We start from the raw sequence: 18,637 nt of genomic DNA, 5'->3' as shown, positions 1-18,637 counted from the left end.
TTGGGGGGTCAGTGTTCCTGAGGCCGTGTCCTGCCTGGTTATTTGGGGATCAGTGTTTCCCAGGCTTCTCCGCCTCCTCGTCCTGGCTGAGGGAAAGCTGAGGGTGAAGCAGAGGCACAGATCTCCCTGCCAGCTCCTCCCTGCCTGAGGACAGCACTGGCATCTCTGCAGAGGGGTGGGGGATGAGTTCTGACAACCCCAGAGCTCCCAGCTCAGCTGCTGCACACCCAGGGCAGCCCTCACAGGAACTGGGCTATTTCTGACCTACCTGACAACAGGAGAGATCCAGGAGCCCCTGAGAGAGACATGATCCACATTGTCCTTTGCTGTTTCTCCTGGTTTGCCCTGTGAGGGGTTCTCTGCTCCAGCTGTGGAATTACAGCAGTCCCAGGCAGGAGCAAGGAGAAAATTAAATCTCTGGCCTTGAGGCACCCAGAAGTCAGGGCTCAGAGCTCAGGCTGCTGCTCTTCAGCCCAGAAGTGGCTGAGTTCTTGTGCTGCGTGGCTTTTTAGGGAGCTTTGGGATAAAAGAGATCATCTATAAGCTAGGCCTTACCTCACTGAGGAGTCATTCCTAGCACTGCTTATCTTCTGAGAAACATAAACCTGGGGCATGCTGCGAGTAAACACATCTATTTTTGTAGTTTGTCTTTGGAGTCAAATGAAAATAAGAGATGACTCGAGGCTGAGCCCTACGTGGCACAGAGACAACTGAGAAGTGGCAGACGTGAGGCCTGACCCCGGGCTGGAAGTCAGGCTGGCATTGCCGGGGTCAGGGAGTTGAACTTGGTGCCTTTCAGCCACAAGCCTGCAGCTGAGCAGAAATTAAGTGTGAAACACATTGGATGAGCTGCTCCTGGTCATTTTGGGGGAAAACCTGGAGTTGATGTTGGTATTTCTGTTGCTCTCAGCATCCTCTGAGCCACAACTGGGCTGATAAGAGCTGGGCAAGGGCCGGACTTCCAGCCCAATCTGTCCACTTGGATTCCCAGCTCCTTGGGTGACTTCCCACCTGTGCTGGGGCTGCACAAGCCTTCCCTGGAGTTCCAGGGGAAGTTTTCACCCTCCTCACCCCCCCAAAGCTGCTTTGCTTCCTTTCCAAATGGGGAATTTCCAAACTGCCATATATAGATACCCCTCCAAACAAACCCGCAGATGTGGAGCTCAAACAAGGCTGTGTTCCCAAAAGCCTGTTTGTTCCAGCTGCAGGAATTCATCTCAGAGAAGAGGATGTTGCATCTCTTCAGAAATTGGGGATTGTTTACATCCCCGGAACGTCGCGGCAGCTGCAGAAAAACCTCCAAAACCTTCCCAGGCACTGAGGGCTCTACAAAATACCTGAGCCCCAGCAACATCACAATCAAAATATGGTTGATTGGTTGGTGGTGGTTTTATTTGAGTTTTTTTAGGTTTTTTCTTACAATTATCCATTGTTCCTGAGCTGTTCTGCAGCTTGGCACAGGGAGAAGGGGATCACCCTGGGGGAATTTTGGCCAAACCCATGGCAGGTGGAGAATTTGAGCTTAGAAGTGATGGGAAGCTGGGATTTCAACAGGAGCAAATCTGGAGTGGCACCTCTGGCTCCAGAGTGCATGATGCATCCAGGAAAGAATCAGCACAAGCACAGGCACCAGGCTTACTGGAAACAGGATTTGCCAGTTCCTGTAAAGTTTAAAAATAACCCTAAACCCTTTAAGATCTAATTATTTTCCAGGCTGCTTTTTCCTGCTTGCACCTATCCCAGCAGGACTTAGAGGGAAATAAAGGCTGAAGTGTCTCCAGGCTCCAGGGTGGGAATGGCATCCTCAGGGATAAACTGGCAAAAACCCAGGGAATTATTCTGAGATGAGCAACACTTCCTTGGGAAGTGAGTAATGGAAGGAAATCATCTCCATGTATCCACCAACCCTAATCAAGGGGCTCTGGATGGGTCTGAAGATGGGGCAGAAGGAGGGTGGGATGGGATGGGATGGGATGGGAGCAGGTGGATGTCTGGGTCAGCTGATGAGAAGCAAACGGATTTGCAATGGGACAAAGAAAAATGGGAGACAATGGGCTGAGAAAATGGGCTGGAAATGTGCTGGGACTGGCTTTCAGGGCTCTCAGATGCACATCCCGAGCCCTTGGCTAGGGCAGGTGGGTACATGGAGATGATTTCCTTCCATTACCTCCATTCCCTGCTTCCTCCAGCCCACCCCTGCCATGTCCCAGCTCCAGAATCCAGCCAGTGGGAGAACAGCAAGGACAGAAACACCAGCAGAGAACCAGGATGAGACTGGGAAAGTTCTGAACTCAGCAGGGGCTTGGAAAACATTTTTCCTTCTTGGTCAATGCAGCAGCCCCTGAATCGAGTGGGAATCTGTGCAGCAGGAATGGATGGATTTGCTCAGACTGGGGGATCAGACCGTGTGGGATTTGCTTTGCTGTGGGATTTGCTTTGCTGTGTCATTTCCCCTGGAAGCTCCTTTGCCACCAGAGCCTGGAGCTTCCCTGCCTCAGGAAGGGGATCTCAGAGTGAGAGCAGGGATATCCCATTCCCTTAAAACCTGGGATAATGCTGATTCCAGCCTGTATGGACCCCTGGGTGAGGCTGGCACCACCACAGGGCTGCATGGACTGAGTTATGGAACAGCCTGGTGCTGTCAGCTCCCTCGGGATGCAGATGGGTCCCAGACTGGGAGGGGAACACAAACAAGTGCCCTCAGCTGTCTGAATCCATGGGTTTTAATTGGATCTCCAGCCTGTTGTGACTTTCCATTTGGTGGATGAGTTTGGATACAACTTTTTTCCACTCTGTGCTCTCCTTGGCCCCTAATGTTTTTTTTTACAGTTCCCAGGGGGAGAGAAAATAAAATTGGAGGAAATATTGCTCACCAGTATCCAAAATCCCAAAAGCTTCCAGACATCCCTTCTTTGCTGCCTTTCAGCCTGGCCTGCTGGTCACTCCCCATGTTAAGGAGATGATGATCGATGGATCTCTTCATAACTGGATGTAATTTTCCAGCTTTTCCCTCCGCTGGTAACATCCTGGACCTGTCCAGAGGCAAAAACCTACAGTGGAAAGAGGAAAGAGAATTGTTGTCACCTCACCTGATGAGTGGGAGCCAAGTGCAGATGCAAGGAGAGCAGGACAGGCACGGGAAGGGGGATTGGGTTTGATTTCTTTATGCTCTGGCACAAATGCCCTGCACACAGGGGCACGGAGAAGCTGGACCTTGGGGTCTTTGGTGTTTGCTCCTCTCCCCTCATCCACTGAGAGGCTAATCACGGGTTTATCTTTAGGCTGTGAGCCCCCTTTCCCCCAGAACCCCGGACTCGAGTCCGTACTTAACTCCACGCTGAGGGAGATGATCCCTGGGCTGTTCCTGTGCCAGCTGCAATTCCCAATGTTGCTCCCTGCCCTTTCCCACCACCAGCAGCCCCTTCCCGCAGGCTCTGGGTGCCTTGGTGACCCCAGCAGCCCTTCCCCAGGGGACACAGGCTCCGGCTGTCCCCTAGCCCGTGGGAGGGTAGCACTAGGACCTGTGGAATGCTCCTCCCAGAAGATTAGCCAATATTCCCAGGGCAGGGCAGCTCCCCAGCCTTTCTACTCTTTCTTGCCTTTATAAACGTGTTTTTCCTTCTTCCAGCTCATTCCAGAGCGGAGAGCTTTGGATTTCTTGCAGCTTTTCTTTCCTTTTTCTTCCCCTCCCGGTAACTGGCCTGCTGCCAGTGCCTCGCAGGGCCAAAGTTTTATCTATAGGGATATATTTTCCAAACCAGCCCCAGCTGCACACAGCGAACCCTCGCTCCTGGGGCAAGCTTAACTCGGCAGAGGAAGAGCGGCAGGAGCGCTGCGTGTGCCTCTCCTCCAGCTATTCCTGTCAAGATGGATTTATGACTCTAAAAGGAGTGGGGGGGGAGGAAGGAGAATTGCCTCCAGGAGCCAGAGCTCGCACCACAGCCCAGCAAAACACACGGCGGGGAGCGGGCGGAGATCTCAAGGCATGGAAGTGGGATCGCGCCGGGATCTGGTGGATCCGGACTATGACTGATCTCAAGCTTTTCCTCTGCCTCCACAGAGCCCAGCTGGCGGATTTAAGGTAGTTTGCCCAGGACCAGGCTTTGCCATGCTGGCCAAGGCAGTGCTCTCCCTTGGTCTGTGGCTGCGGTTTGCTGCAGGACAGGACACACCTGAGCCAGGTGAGTGCCTGCAAAGGCGAAGGCGTTCCTGCGGTACTTTACCCCATTTCATGCCTCCTGCTCCTCAGAGCTCCTCGCAAACCCTTTTCAGAATAAAAGCTGAGGCTACAGTGCTGCTTTAGGTGTTTAGAGGTACTTGTGTACAAGAAACAAACCTGTCTGCAATTGCCTGTTAGAAAGTAATTCTGTCGCGTTTGTTTCCAGTGGGGAAAAGCAAACTTTCACAAATTTGCAGAATTTAGAGTAAATCATATGGAGAAAGTCCTCCCTCCTCGCTGGACTGGGGGACAGGCACTGAGAGAAGTCAAGCTAGTGATTAACACGATGTTCTCTTGCTAATCTCTGTAATTCAATCATTACAGCTCCTCTTTAAAACGCTTTCTCTTGGATACTGCTCATGGAAAATGAGAATGGGGCAGTCCTGCAGAGCTGACAGCGGGGAAAGGGACGTGGAGGAGATGGATGTCTCATTCCTGGTCCCTGGGCAGGGACTCATCCCACGTCGTGGTGGCTGAGCTGCCGCGATTCGTTTTGTCCTGCCCTGTGCTCACCAGGGGAGAACCTGTGGCTGCAGGTTGTGTCTGGTTCTCACTGCACCTGGGAAAGGAGAGGGAACTCGTGTCTGCCTGGACAGGAGCTCCTCAGACTCTGCAGCCCGGACTGCTGGGGTCTGACTGTGCTGCTGGTACACAGAGAGCCTGGGGCTGGGGCTCAGATCCCTCACAGGGTGCTGGGTTCTGTCCCTCAGTGTCCCTCAGTGTCCCAGGCTGGGGCTGGGGCTCAGATCCCTCACAGCGTGCTGGGTTCTGTCCCTTGGTGTCCCACCCTGGGGCTGGGGCTCAGATCCCTCACAGCGTGCTGGGTTCTGTCCCTCGGTGTCTCACCCTGGGGCAGGACTGGTGCTGCTGCTCCTGGCATTGTCCCAGCGCTCCAAGTCCACCCAGGCAGCAGCTATTCCCGTTGTCCTGCCATCCTGCTGCCCCGGGATTGTGTGGCATTTTCCCAACCCAGGCTCTAAACAATGCTCAGAGCTTCAGGGTGTGTGACAAAGCCAGCCGTGGCATTCCAGAGGGACTGTGCCCTGCTCCAGAGGCAAAGTGTGCGTGTTAGTGATGTGCAGTGGGCAAAGTGAGGAAGCTGCTGGGTGGCCACTGATGCTTCCACACGCTCAGGAATGATTGGATTGTTCTGGACAATGGGTACTGGATTCGTGCACAAAGCCAAGGCAGAATCACCAATTCCCCCAATTCCCTCTTGGGGTCCAGGTTCAGATCTCTGCTGCATCAGTGTAAAGTACAACCTTTTGATAGTTTGGGTTTGGATAAATGGAATTTGATCGTTGTCTCCTGGGCTGGCATCAGCAGAAAATGATGGGGATGTTGGTATTGTGAGTGAAAAATAAAGACATGGCCCATCCATACACACTTTGTGGGGACCCTGCACTTACTGCCCTCTGAAGCACTGGCACAATTCCACAATCCCAGAACAGCAGAGAGAGTGAAACTCATGGAAAGATCATGAGAGGTGGCAGCACAGCTCCCCTCCTGCTGTTGGGATTTGTCTGAAGGGCCATTTCTCAGCCTGAACTCTGCCATGAGTGAGCTGGAGCCTCCAAAGGCTTTTAACCACCCAAGTATTTTGTGCTAGGTGGATGTCAGCCCTTCATCACGCAGGTGACCTCCCCATCTCCCATGGGGCCTGTGGCGTGGTTGGAAATGTAAAACCCCTCCTGGGTGGCTTGGGGGGACAATTCTCTGCCAGGGAGAGGTGCTGCCTTCCTCCTCCTGCCTCTCACTGTGATCCAGAGGGGCCACAGGGAAGCTCAGCCTGTGTTCCTCAGTTCCTCCTGCCTCCCTCTCATTGCAGAACTTTTTCCCTTGCGTGGCCAAGCAGCGAGAGGAGAAGACGAACGTAGGATGTCAAACACAGTTAACCCAGACAGGACATGATCTGGTTTGGCTGTAACTGAGCCCCACGAGCTCCAAGCCCGTGTAAATCAGGCGTGTGGAGTGTGTTCAGCTCCCAGCTGAGAGCGCGGGGAGCTCTGTGAGCGGATGTCTCCTGTCAGCATCACGGGGAAGTCTGGCCAGCTGTTTTCCTCCTGGAAAAGCCAGCAGGCAGCGTTGTGTTTCCATAGTGACATTTTGCTCCCATCTCCAGCCCTTCAAAACACTTCTGATCCGAGTGCACTGACCGGGCATCACGCAGGGAGTGACAACAGGACCCTGCCACGTGTCCCGTGTCACTCCCCAGGCTCAGGCAGAGCGCAGTGATGAGGTCTGCAGTTATTCCTGGCAGTTCAGGAGGCAGGGAAGTGCTCATGGATGCCCCTTTCCCTCCAAATCCCCCCTGGAGAGTGAGAAATCCTCATCTGGCACCATGCCAAGAGGTGTAAAGTGAGGAAAGTGCCTGAAAACAGCAGCAGCTTTCGTAAGCAGGGATTTGCTGGTACCAAACCTCCACGGCCCCACCTCTGGCATGGATGGCATGTTTGTACTGGATGCAGGACAAGGAGCAGAAGGAAGGATGAGGGAATTGAAAGCCTGGACCTGCACGGGGGGACAATGCAGTGTCCAGTCACTTTTTAAGCGTTGCCACATTCTGGATGGGGGGGAGAGCTTTTGTCTCGATTTTTTTATGGATTCTTTCTGCTGAATGGGAGGAATTTGTTTCCATCTCAGGCAGGACTGGGTGTTACAGGTGGGGTGGTGTTCGAATGAAGGAGAAGCCGTCTGCTCCACCCACAGAGGGTCCCTTCAGCTCCAAAATACACCCCTGTCCGCCGGTGGGTTTAGCTGCTGGCTTTGTGAACCAAGGCAGAACCCTGTGGTGGCAGACTGGTGCTCTTCCTAATTAACACAGCTATTCCCAGCAGTGAGTGATGGGGAAAACTAAGGGATGCTAATGGGATGCCTGGCTCTCTGGGTGCCCCAGAGCTGCAGGGTACAGACAGAAGGACACAGCCGTGAGTCTCCTCTGTTCTCTGGTGTCTCACACTGTGCTCACCCGGGTGTTCCCCATGCAGGTAGCTCTGGCAGCAGCTGGATTTCTGCTCCCTCAGGGTGGATTCCCAATTCCCCTCCCAGTGCTCGTGCACATGACCCTGTTGTTTACTGCCGCAAGCAGCGTCCTTTGGCCATTGATCCCTGCCCTGCCAGTGCCAGAAGCTCTCCCAGCTGCTTGTTGCAACATTTGGGAAGCGAGGGACACTTCTCAAACCGGTGAGGAGCAGAGGGAAGAACAACCCCGCGTTGCCAAGATCTCTCCCCGTGTCCTGCCAGCCAAACCAGTGGCTTGTCCTCCTTCCAGCAGAGGGGAGAGCTCAGAGCCGTGGTTTGCCTTGCTTTGTGCAGCCAGCAGCACGAAGCAAAGCCCTGCTGGAATGCCACTGGGAGCTCTGGGATCCAGGAGCAGGGACCTGTGCGGTCACAGTTCAGCTCCGCTGGGTGATGTGGTCATTCCTGGACTTCACTTTCGTTTTCTGCTCGGCTCTGAGCGCCAGGGCGCTGCGGGGGAGTGTCTGTGGCACAGGGTGAGCTGTGCTGGGTCACACGGAGCTGGCTGGCATCCAGCTGGGCTGCAGGTCTCTCCAGCCTGGTCACAGGATCAGGGAAGGGTTGGGGTTGGAAGGGACCTTCAAGATCATCTCATTCCACTCTTTACCACAGGCAGGGACACTTTCCTCTATCCCAGGTTGCTCCCAGCCCCATCCACCCTGGCCTTGGACACTTCCAGGGATCCAGGGGCAGCCACAGCTTCTCTGGGCACCCCGTGCCAGGGCCCCACCACCCTCACAGAATTTTTTCCAAATATCCCATCCAAGCCTCCTCCCTGTCAGTTTGAAGCTTGCCCTGTCACTCTGTCACTCCATGCCCTTGTAAATAATCACCTCCAGGTATCTTTAACTTCCCCCATTTCTGAAGGCTCTGTCTGATCTCTCCTGTTGCTCCCAGAGATCCGCTGTGCCTCTGCCGTCTCAGCCAGCACCTCTCCCTGAATCCTGGGATTTGGCACAAGATAACCAAGCTTTCCTAGCACGTGCCTGTGCAGGTTTTGGGTTCACACCATTCTCCTAACGCTGTTCCCTCTCTCTCCCCTACCAGGTCCCCAGCCACCCATTTCCAACACAGAGGGGGACCTCCTCTTCCTGCTGGACAGTTCTGCCAGTGTCTCCCACTATGAGTTCTCCAGGGTCAAGGAATTCATGTGGGACCTTTTGCACCCTTTCACCTTTGGCCCCAGGGACGTCCAGACCAGCATCATCCACATCAGCACCACGCCCACCATGGAGTTCCCGTTTGACCAGTACCTGACCAGTGGCACCCTGAGAAAAGCCATCCGGGACACGCGGCAGCTCATGGGTGACACCAACACAGGCAAAGCGCTGAGCTACGCCAAGGAAAAGCTCTTCAGTGGTGAGGCTGGGGCCCGGCCAGACGTGCCCAAGGTGCTGGTGTGGGTGACAGATGGCTTCTCCACGGATGACATCTCGGAGCCCATGCAGCTGCTGAAGGACATGGGGGTGACGGTGTTCATCGTGAGCACCGGCCGCAGCAACTTCCTGGAGCTCTCGGCTGCTGCCAGCCAGCCCTCGGACAAACACCTGCACTTTGTGGACGTGGATGACCTGCCCATCATCACCAAGGAGCTCAGGGATGGCATCCTAGGTAGGCTGGGGTGGGGGGCACTGGGAGGTGGCAGCAGGGCTGAGGATAGGTTCGTGTTTGGCTCTGTGGGGTGGGCAGTGGGAGAATCTCCCAAAATCAGTGGTCATCCTGACCCAAAAGTGCTGTTCTGGCAAACTGGGGGGGGGGGTTTGTCCACAATGCTACAGGTGCAAGTATAAACCAAGGTTCTGGGAGGTGTGGGACAAATATATTCCCCTTGGAATATCTGACTGAATGGGACAAATTCCCTTCTGCAGAGCTGTGGGTGAGATGAACTTGTGTTTGTGAGGAGTTCAGCTGGGAATGAGGAACTCGGGCAGCAAAATACCTGAATTCCTAAAAACCCCACAAGTCTTTGGAACGAGTCATGCAGGTCAGGCATCTGCACAACCCAGGCAGAGCAGGAAAATGCCCCCACCTGCACAGGTTGTTAACCAAAGGTTTCCCAAAAAGCAATGATTTCACCTCAGCAAGAGGCTGCTGATGGTGGAAACAAAGTGCCTGAGCTCCTTGAGTTGATTTTCACATTCAGGGTGATTTTTTTTTTTCTCTAAAATGTTGCCTGGCTCTGTGCCAGCTGATGGAGGTGGAGGAACACAAACGTGTTGAACACATCCAAAATGGGATTTGTGTGCCTGGCAAGGATCTGGTCCTGTCAGCTCCCTCCAGCTCTTGCCTAGGACAGATCTGACTCCCTAAATACACCGTCAAGGGCTGAGATCTCCAACTCCTGCAGTTGTTCTCTTACAAAACACAATTAAAGATGGTGCCTGCTGTCAGCATTGAGACTATAGGAAAGGAATGTTTTTGTTCCATAAATCCCCTGTTATAACACGTTCCACATCCGCCAGATCCATGGCCTGACTTGGCCAGCACAGCCCTTGGAAGAACAGCCCAGCCCTGCCTCGCTGGGCTCAGCAGGCCAAGTGCTACCTCTGTGTTCCTCGTAGAGCTGTGGTGGTTGCTGTGAGAGGGAACAAGCAGCAGACTGGGGTTTTCAGCACTCCAGGTTTTTAGAGCATCCAGTAAAGGCTCTGAGGAGACCCAAAGCCATGGTCTGGGCCTTAGGACAGGCTCTGAGGAGACCCAAAGCCACGGTCTGGGCCTTAGGACAGGCTCTGAGGAGACCCAAAGCCACGGTCTGGGCCTTAGGACAGGCTCTGAGGAGACCCAAAGCCATGGTCTGGGCCTTAGGACAGGCTCTGAGGAGACCCAAAGCCATGATCTAGGCCTCAGGAAAGGCTTTGGAAGCCAAGGGCGCTGCCAGGGGCACTGCCCCTGGGGTTTGCTTCAGCCTCCCAGATGCCTCTGGATTTGTTTGGAATGCTGAGGGAGTTACTGTGACTTTGCAGACTTCCCACAGATTTTTCTGGAGGTTCTCTCTCCATTGGAAATCCTGATTTCCTTCCTTGACTTCTGCTGTGTGAGGTGGTTTGGAGCTGGTTTCAGTGTCCCAGTAACCCTTTCCACAGAATCCTCTGTGTGCAGCAACTCCTTCCTGTTTCCAATCACAATCATTTGAAAAACCACTCCCAGGGACTGTGTTCTCCCCCAAAAAACACCCACTTCTCTCCCACATGAGATTTGGGCAGCACCATCAGCTCTCCTCCTGGCCCAGCCACCCCGCAGAGCCCCAGGGATTTTGTTTCAGTGGTGATTTAGTGTCTAGTGCATCCTGAATCCAAAATAGCTTCCCAAAAAAATGAGAATTCTCCTGCAGATAAGGCTGTCTTGAAGATCACAAGATCTGCAAAGGTCACAACTACCCTGCTGTGCCTGAGGGCAGTATTCTGGGCATCCAGCAGGTCTAAAATCTGCCAGGCTGGGATTTTAATGGAAGGTGAGATTCCCACGTGAATCCAGTGGTTGGTGCTTCAAGCAAAGTGCCAGACATTGGTCACAGCATCTGATTGCACCTTAATAAAGCCACTTAAATCCACTGTTCCCTACCTGGAGGAGGCAGCCCTCAATCACCACCCCTCCTGGGATAGCAGGGACAGGCAGGATCCTTGGCACGCAGGAATTAGGCCTTTCCAGCTCTGGAATGGCCCAGACTGGTTTGGTTATCACTGCTCTCTTATCTTCATCTCCTGCTACTGTTAAAAAACAGTGGAGGCTTTCGCAGAGGCACAAACAAGCTTTGTCAAGAGTTGCTCTCCTCCTTCCATCTCCTTCCCAGGAATGAGGTGTTTGTGCCTGCTCCACAGATATTCCAGCAGGGGTTCCTGCCAAGCTGCTGCTGCTGCCTCAGGTGGGCTGAGAAGCCTCAATCTCTGCAGGGAGAGACTCCTGAGATGTGGTGGACCTGAAATAGCTGCAGTGCTGCTGCTGCTCGGTGCAGGGGTGCAGGACGGGGGCTGGGGATGCATGGGTGTGTCCACTGCCTGTTTTTCCTTGGCACATGGAAGAATTCTGCAGAATGCAGCAGGCCACAGCTCCCAGCCAGCCTGGCTATGGCACAGCTGGCTCCTGGCAGGGATCTCCACCCTTCTCAGCAGTAAGGGAAGGTTCTCAGGCTGTGGAGGAGCTCAGGCTCCTTCTGTTGCATCTTATTTGTACCCAAAATATGGCTTTTGGTGCTCTCGTCCTGGGGAAGGACCCCCCAGTGTTGTGAAACCAAGGCATTCCTGTGAGGTGACATCAGGTCCTGTGCCTGCAGCCACCCGCTCTGCACTCAGCCCAGCTGAGCTGAGGCTGCTGACTTGTTCCAGCCTTTGGCACCACCTCCTGAGCCAAGCTCTGCAGGAGCCTGCGTGCCCAGCAGGCCCCAAACATCACCACGTCCCACACGTGGGCAATGCATTCCTGATCTGAAACGAGGGCCTGGGTGACTCCTGCTGCAGTGCAAGCTTTGAGCCTGGAGTGCTCTGATGTCCTCACCTGGCACTGAGTCCAAGCAGGTGAGCAGAGGGGGTGATCTCAGACCCTGAATGTCCACCCTGGCGATGGAGAAGTGTTGTCCCCTCTCCCAGAATCAGAACTTTCCCCCCATTCATATCAAAGCAGGGAAGTAGAACCAGGAAACCTGAGTGATTTGTGCCAAATCCCAGCTGCAGCTTCTCAGAGGGGCGACCACAGACCCAGATCAGTACAGGTTCTCCTGCCTGGCTGCATTTCCTACCCGAATCATGAAACCAGCAGCATTCCTGCAAGTCTGATCCTGACCTCTGCAGAGTTCACAGGATGCCAACAAACTGGTGGCTGCAAAGTGGTGTCTCGAGTCACCAAGAGGCAGGAGGTGGAGGGAAAGTGTGTCACAAGCTGTCCCTGAGTGTCACCAGGCAGGCACTGGCTGGGTCCAGCACAGGATATTAACTTGCTGCTTCCCTCTGGGAACAGAGGGGCTGGGAAGCACATTGTGGACATCTGTTTTCTGGGGTTTATTGCCCTCTTTGTATGCTGAAGGCATCTGGGGTCTGGCAACAAGGGGCAGAGCTGTTCACTGTGGGCTTCCTGCCCCCCGTCCTTTGCTCTGCCCCATTTATTCACAGTGTCCTTGCCTCCAAGCTCACTTATTTCCATTCCCTGAGCTTTTGGCAGGATTTTTGGCAGGACTGAGGCCTTTCCTGTGCTCCCTGTTCCTTCGTGGCTTGGCCCCTGGTGTTTGTGGGGCTCACAGAAGGGTGCAGTGCCCCAGGACTCCTGATCCTGCCTCCCACCCTCCGAGTGGGTGGAGTGCTGCTGGCTGGGATGGGATGGGATGGGATGGGAGCAGGCAGGGCACAGAGCAGGGAAATGTTCCTGCCTGCCTGGGAGAGCCAGGGAACAGCTCAGAGGAAAAACTGAGGCTGTTTTATTTGGTACAGGGAAGCTGGCAGGGCCTCGGAGCAGCTCGGAGGAGGAGAGCTGATCCTCTCCCGGCTCAAGGACAAGTCTGGGAGTGCAAAGCAGCCCCATCTTGCAGGTTTGGGAGGCATTCTGTGCCTCCCTTTACCTCTGTGCAATGGGGAGCCAGTGAGGACTACCTAGAGAGAGCTCTGTGAGCATGAGCTGGAAGGTTCTATCTTAAGGATTTAGGAGCACTTCAAAGCTCAGGCTGCTCCTAAAAATCCTTTAAAAACAGAAGAGCATCTTCCTGTCTTCCTATGTCATTTCCCTGGTGCTAGAAACAAAGTCCTGTGTGTTTCTGCCCCTCTGGAAGACCAGAGAACAGTGGGATTCAGCCCAAAATAGGCTGGGCATGCATATCGGAAGGGTCAAGTAGCAGAGGGAGCTGGGGGAGCTGAGGGAGCTGCCCAGCATCACAAGAGGTATTTGTGCCTGGCCTTTGGGGTCTGGAACTCAAAGGTAGCACAAGCCTTGAAGAGAAGCCTCTGTGCAGGGGCAGGGAGAGGTGAGGTGGCACAAGAGGGCTCTGAGTGTTGAATGTCACCGAACAACGGAGCTCTGTGAAGCCCTGCAAGGAGTGACCTCAGCTGGGATGGGTCCAGCTGGCTCAGCAGTGCTGGGCAGTCCCCTGTTGCTGCCCTTTCTTCCTGGCCACTGGGCACTGGCAGAGAGCAGGGAGAAATGGAGTTCTTCACACTCTGGGCTGCTTCATACACAGGAATTGAGTGGTTTGGTTTCGCTGGTGGGTGATTTCCACAGGGATTTGGTGACACTGATGCTGCCAGCTGCATCTCACATCCAGAAGGGCTGGGACTGCAGGTGTTCCATGTTCTGGGTGTTGATGTCAGCAGTGATTTCTGGCCATTGTCCCCCTTCCAGATGTCATCCAAGCCAACCGGCTCCATGCCACAGACATCACCTCGAGCAGCTTCCGCCTGCTGTGGCCCAAACTTCTCTCCCAGGAAACTGGCTACTACACCCTGGAATATGCCCCAGCAGCTGACCTGGCAAGGAAGAGGACACAGCAGGTGTCTGGGGCTCACACCAGCCTCGTGCTCAGCGACCTTGCACCAGAAACCACTTATGAGGTGGCTCTGATTCCTGAATCCAACGTGCACTACTTCCCCACCCAGACCACAAGGGTCACGACACTGGCAGGTAAAATGGGCATGGCTTGGACGCATTCCCTCCTTGGGGACAAGGAGATGATCCCTGTCTCCTACCTGAGGCAGGAGGTGCAGATGGAGGGTGCTGGAACCACGTAAGGGTTTGAGACGGAAGGAGAGGGGGAGCACTCGGAGCAGGAAGCAGCTTCTCTGTGCAGAAAATAACTCAGGTTTATGCTGGGTAGCAGCCTGGAAAAAGGTGTCAAACTGAAAACCTGGGCAGGGGTGGCAAAGTCAAGGTGGACTTGTACACAATATTAATTTTCTGCACACAAGAACAGTTCTGGCTGAGTTGTTCTGCCCAGGTAGAGAAACCCTTTTCTTTGGGCTGAGCTGTGTGAGGAGTATCAACACCCGCTTGCTGGGTTGATTTTAATGCCACATCACTCAAGCCCAATATGGTGCAGGTCAGTAACACTCATTACATCCTCATTCACATCTCTTTCCATTGCTTCCAGAGGAAATCAGCCCAGTTCAGGTTCTCATCTCAGAGTCTGGGCCACACAGCTTCCACGTGAGCTGGGCTCCTGTGCTGGACAGCGTGGTCAGCTACCAGGTCCTGTATGGACCACTCCCAGGGAACTCAGTGAAGGTGCTGGAGGTGGATGGGAGGCACAACAGCACCGTGGTGGAGCACCTGGCACCCAACACCACCTACCTGGTGACAGTGACTGCAATCTATAGATCTGGGAAGGAGAAATCCCTGTCAGCCAAAGCCTGCACCCAGGAAGGTGAGCGAGGGGAAGTGGCAGCACAAGGAGTCCCTGGAGTGTCCCTAGAGGGTCACCTGCCTCCAGGTGAGGCCAGAGGAGTCAGTGAATCCAGTCACTGGGGTGGGATAACAGGGGAAAGCTGCATGAGCAGCTCTGGATGTGCCATTGGGATGTAGCTGATGTGTAAGGGCCAAAGGAGAACCAGACACACACAGTGACAGCTGCAATGGGGTATGGCCGAGCTGCTGCTGCAGTCACAACCAGGCCTGGAGATCCAGGAGTCTCCCTAAAGAAGAGAGAAGATAGAAGATGGAGAGCCCCATGAGGCATCACAAACCCTTCTCCCCAAAGAAGAAAGGTGGGATTATTGGGGTGTCCTGTGTGGAGCCAGGATTTGGATCCTTGTGGATCCCTTCCAGCTTGGGATATTCCGTGGTCCTATGATTCTAAGTGTGCATTTGGGAGGAAGTATGAACATTTAAAGAAAAAAAGGCCCCAGACAGCATCCCCAGCCTGCTGGGGAAGAAAGAAGAAAGAGAAGTGCCTTTCCCTCCTGTCCCCTCTGTGCCTGTTCCTTGGTGTGACTTGGCATCAGAGGGGCAGAAGTTTAATGAGCAGAACCTTGTGCTCTAAGAAGTACCTATGAAGATATTGCAGGAGGCAAAGTCTGGCTCTTATCAGGACTCAAGAGTGAGGAGCTCAGGGGATGACACAGCTGAGGGTGTGGGATGTGACTGCCAGTGTCTAACAGTGTGGAAAAAAAGCATCTTATGCTGGTACCAGGGCAAAATTAAGGACTAATTAGGCCAAGCTCCTTCAGTGGGGATATGTAGTGTGATTTTATCCCTACACCAAAGCCCAGGCTGGCTGGCAGCATTCCCCTCGGGAGGCACAGGGAGCAGGGAACTGTAGGGATCACCCTGGCACGACGTCCTGCAGCAACACGGATCTTTTCTCCCCAGAGGGCTCCAAGGTGAGGCACCTCCGCTTTGAGGACGTGGGTCCCAGCAGCCTGAAAGCCTCCTGGGACTCTGCCGACGGGGCGGTCCTGGGTTACCGCGTGCGGTGCCGGCGGCAGAGCGGCCCCTCCTCGGTGCTCAGCGTGTCCCCGCAGGTGCACAGCGTGCTGCTCACCGACCTGCCCTCGGGCACCACCGGCAAGGTGTGCGTCCAGCCCGTGTACAGGAACCAGCCCGGCAAGAGGCTCTGCCGCACCGTGCACAGGCAGCCAGGTGAGCTGGGGGCGAGGCACGTCCTTAAACAAGGATCCTGAGAAGCCCTGAGGTCACAGAGGAGCCTCCAGGGCCGGGATATTCTGTGCTCATCACCTGTCTTGCTTCCCCACAGGGACTGACCGAAGTTGGGCTCTTTCCCCCATTTTTAGGAGTAAGACTCCTCCTAGTGGAGTTGATTGCAGGCAGGAGGGAAAAAGTGTACAGTGGAGACAGTCCTGGAGCTGCTTTGGGATAACAAGGGTGGGGATAAGGCTAAAAGCTGGCATGGGCATCGGAAAGTGCTGTTTAAAAGTCATTTGAAGCCTTGGTTGCCCTTCACTTTCCAGGGGACAGGCAGCTATTAAAGCCACTGTTAAAGATGTGTTACTAAGACACAACACTTCTTCTTTCTTCCTTCTGCTGCCCACAAACCACTTTCTGTGAGGGACGTTAAAGGATTCCTGATAGGATGGAGTAAAACTAACCAGAAGCTATACAGAAGCTAAACAGAAGCCCCTTTTTCCCAGCAAGGGGCTGGAGTGAGAGTAAACATGCCCACGGGGGTGAGATCTCTGACTCAGATGTGGATAAAGCTGACATGATGTTCCTTGTGTTCTTCCAGCTACAGAGGCCCAAGGATACAGGCACACGCAGAGAGCGTGACAGAGTGGAGCGAGCTGATTCCCAGCAGAGCAAGGGATCTTGCTTGGACAAGGACTTGGACGAAAAGGAGGAGTCAGGGGAGGAAAACCCCTCATCTCCCAGCCTGTGCTGTCCCTTGAGGTGTCCTGCTTGTCCAGCCCAAAGCCTGTCCCCAGCCAAGCTCTCCCAAAGCTCGAAGGCTTGGCTTGGCTGGATGGAGCAACCACTCTGACTAAAAGATGCCAAATCTGTACCCACTGTGTAGAAACACGCCTGACAAATAACAAACACAAGGCAAAGTGGTGGATCCTCACTATGGCTTGCTTGCTGCCTGTTCTCTATTTATTAAAGGTCGAGACAGTTTCATTTTTGCAGCTTCTGAGCACGTTCAGGACTTGACTGTTCACTGCCCTGGCCTTCCATCCAGGGCACTCAGAAAGATTCCACGTGGCCAAATCCATTCCTGCTGCCAACAGCCAGGGAACCTGGAGTGTGAGAGAGCAGGAAACGCAAAAATCCTGGGAATGTGCTTCCCCAGCAGGTCCCTGCAGGGCTCTCAGCCCTCAGGGAGCAGCCGAGAGTCCAGAAAAGCCAGACAAGACCATCTAAAGCAGTTATTTTTGTTTCTCATTCAAACACCAGTGTGGTCCTGCCTGGATCATCAGCACTGGGTTGCTCTGGCATTCCTGCAACCTCTTTTCACCAAATGGGACTCCTGCTGTCTTCATGGAGATTAATTAGCTTGTTCTGTGACTAATTACAGGCAGTAAGTCTCCAGCACTATCATTCCTCTGCACTCTGAACACACTCAGCACATCTCTGGTGTCTTGTCTTGGGCTTCCACCCAGTGCTAAGCTTGAGCAACACTTAAAAATGAGGGGTTTTAAGGGAGAAGAGTAAATCTGATTCTTTCCCTTTCGGCCCCAGGCTTGAACTCACTGTCGCTACGCCACTCTGGAAAGGGGAGCTGGGAGAAAAAAGAAAGACAAATTAAATATAAATACCTAGTGACCAAGCAAATGGTTTCAAAGTTCAGGGCTTAGGGTTGTAAAGAAATGTAGATAGTTCTCTGCTAAACCCCAGCATCAGTGGGAACACCCTCCCTCAGTAACACCTGCTCTATTTTAAGTTTATTGCTTATTTGTCCTACATGTGGAAGTTGTTTTTGAAGCTGTGCTGTTTGTTGGAGAGCCCCATGCAGCGTCACAAACCCTTCTTAAAACAGCTCCTTTCACAGCTGAGAGGAACTTTCATCCCTGACCTTGTCTCCTGAGAGCTGAATCCTTCATCTCCACCTTTATGGAGCGTTTTCCTTGGGCTGTCTTGTCCAGGAGAGAGGGATAGAAGGGAGGTGAGTCACTCATTAACTCTGTAAAGAGATTTTCACATGATTTGTGTCCTCCTTTGGAATGTGCATTTGTGACTGATTAATCTCAGTGGAGCCTGTGCTTGAAGGGATGATAAAGCCCCTGGAACCGCTCATGCAACGAGATGATTTTGTTTGTTCTTGCTGTAGGACAGAAATTAAGTTTGCACAACTCCCTGCATAGTTTATGAATACATTAACGTGTCATCCCCCCGGTTGTAACACACCCTTTTGAAGACAATTAAATATAAATACAAGAGCTGCTGAATGGTTCCTTTGTGCTTGATGGCAAATCTGTGAATTGTGGGTTTTGTTCCAGGGCAAAAAAAGCTGGCATTCATAGGATCATAAAAGTTGGGAAAAGCTTCTGAGATCACCCTGTTAAATCACCATAATTTTAAAAGACTGGGAAGTGTTTTACCCGTGACTTCATAATCTGGTTTACACAAAACTTTACCCCCATCCCTCAAAATGTGCTGGAAATATAAAAATAGAAATATGTTGGTCTCGATAAAGCCTCAGTTCCAGTAAGAATTGCTCTACAAGGAGACAAAGAGTAAAAGTCCCAGAAATCTTGGCAGAATTGGTAAATATTTGTGAACAACCACCCTCAGGCACAGGGTGGGATTTTTGGAGTTGGGACTCTGATCCTTGTGGGTCCCTTCCAGCTCAGGAAATCCCTTGATTCCATGATTCTAAGTGGGCATTTGGGAAGCAACATGAACATTTAAAGAAAAAAAAAAGACTCCAGAGGGCATCCCCAGCCCCGGGTGTGTTCTACATTTTACACCATTTTGGGCTTCAGAATTCCACCTGTTTCTGACTTCCACAGAATTCCCCTTCTCTAAAGCCTTCCCTAT

General features: G+C 53.2%; 1 protein-coding gene and 1 long non-coding RNA gene across 3 annotated transcripts in view; one reads left to right on the top strand and one right to left on the bottom strand.

Moving 5' to 3' along the window:
* The window catches only part of VWA1 (von Willebrand factor A domain containing 1), a 21,755-nt gene extending 3,719 nt beyond the window's left edge, over positions 1-18,036 (top strand). The window contains exons 1-7 of one of the 2 annotated variants that reach the window (XM_042032083.1): positions 3,570-3,983; positions 4,061-4,181; positions 8,285-8,848; positions 13,556-13,834; positions 14,301-14,573; positions 15,518-15,787; positions 16,392-18,036. In XM_042032083.1, the coding sequence (XP_041888017.1) occupies positions 3,876-3,983; positions 4,061-4,181; positions 8,285-8,848; positions 13,556-13,834; positions 14,301-14,573; positions 15,518-15,787; positions 16,392-16,432 (1,656 nt within the window). In that variant the 5' untranslated portion in view covers positions 3,570-3,875 and the 3' untranslated portion in view covers positions 16,433-18,036. Of the gene's footprint in view, positions 1-3,569; positions 3,984-4,060; positions 4,182-8,284; positions 8,849-13,555; positions 13,835-14,300; positions 14,574-15,517; positions 15,788-16,391 lie in introns of those variants that run through there. The other variant, XM_042032085.1, reaches the window with a different exon arrangement.
* On the bottom strand, positions 1,374-3,262 carry LOC121666489. The gene is made up of 2 exons (XR_006016673.1): positions 2,874-3,262; positions 1,374-1,661 (listed from the first exon to the last, which is right to left on the bottom strand). It is a non-coding gene; the product is annotated as an uncharacterized LOC121666489 (long non-coding RNA).
* Positions 18,037-18,637: the final 601 nt, after the last annotated feature.

The sequence above is a fragment of the Corvus kubaryi genome, unplaced genomic scaffold (genome assembly GCF_017639235.1).
Source record: "Corvus kubaryi isolate FWS band 111438036 unplaced genomic scaffold, C.kubaryi_AGA036_p1.0 37352, whole genome shotgun sequence".
NCBI lineage: Eukaryota > Metazoa > Chordata > Aves > Passeriformes > Corvidae > Corvus > Corvus kubaryi.
Note: the sequence above shows the minus strand (reverse complement) of the source record. Positions and strands in the feature narration are given on the sequence as shown.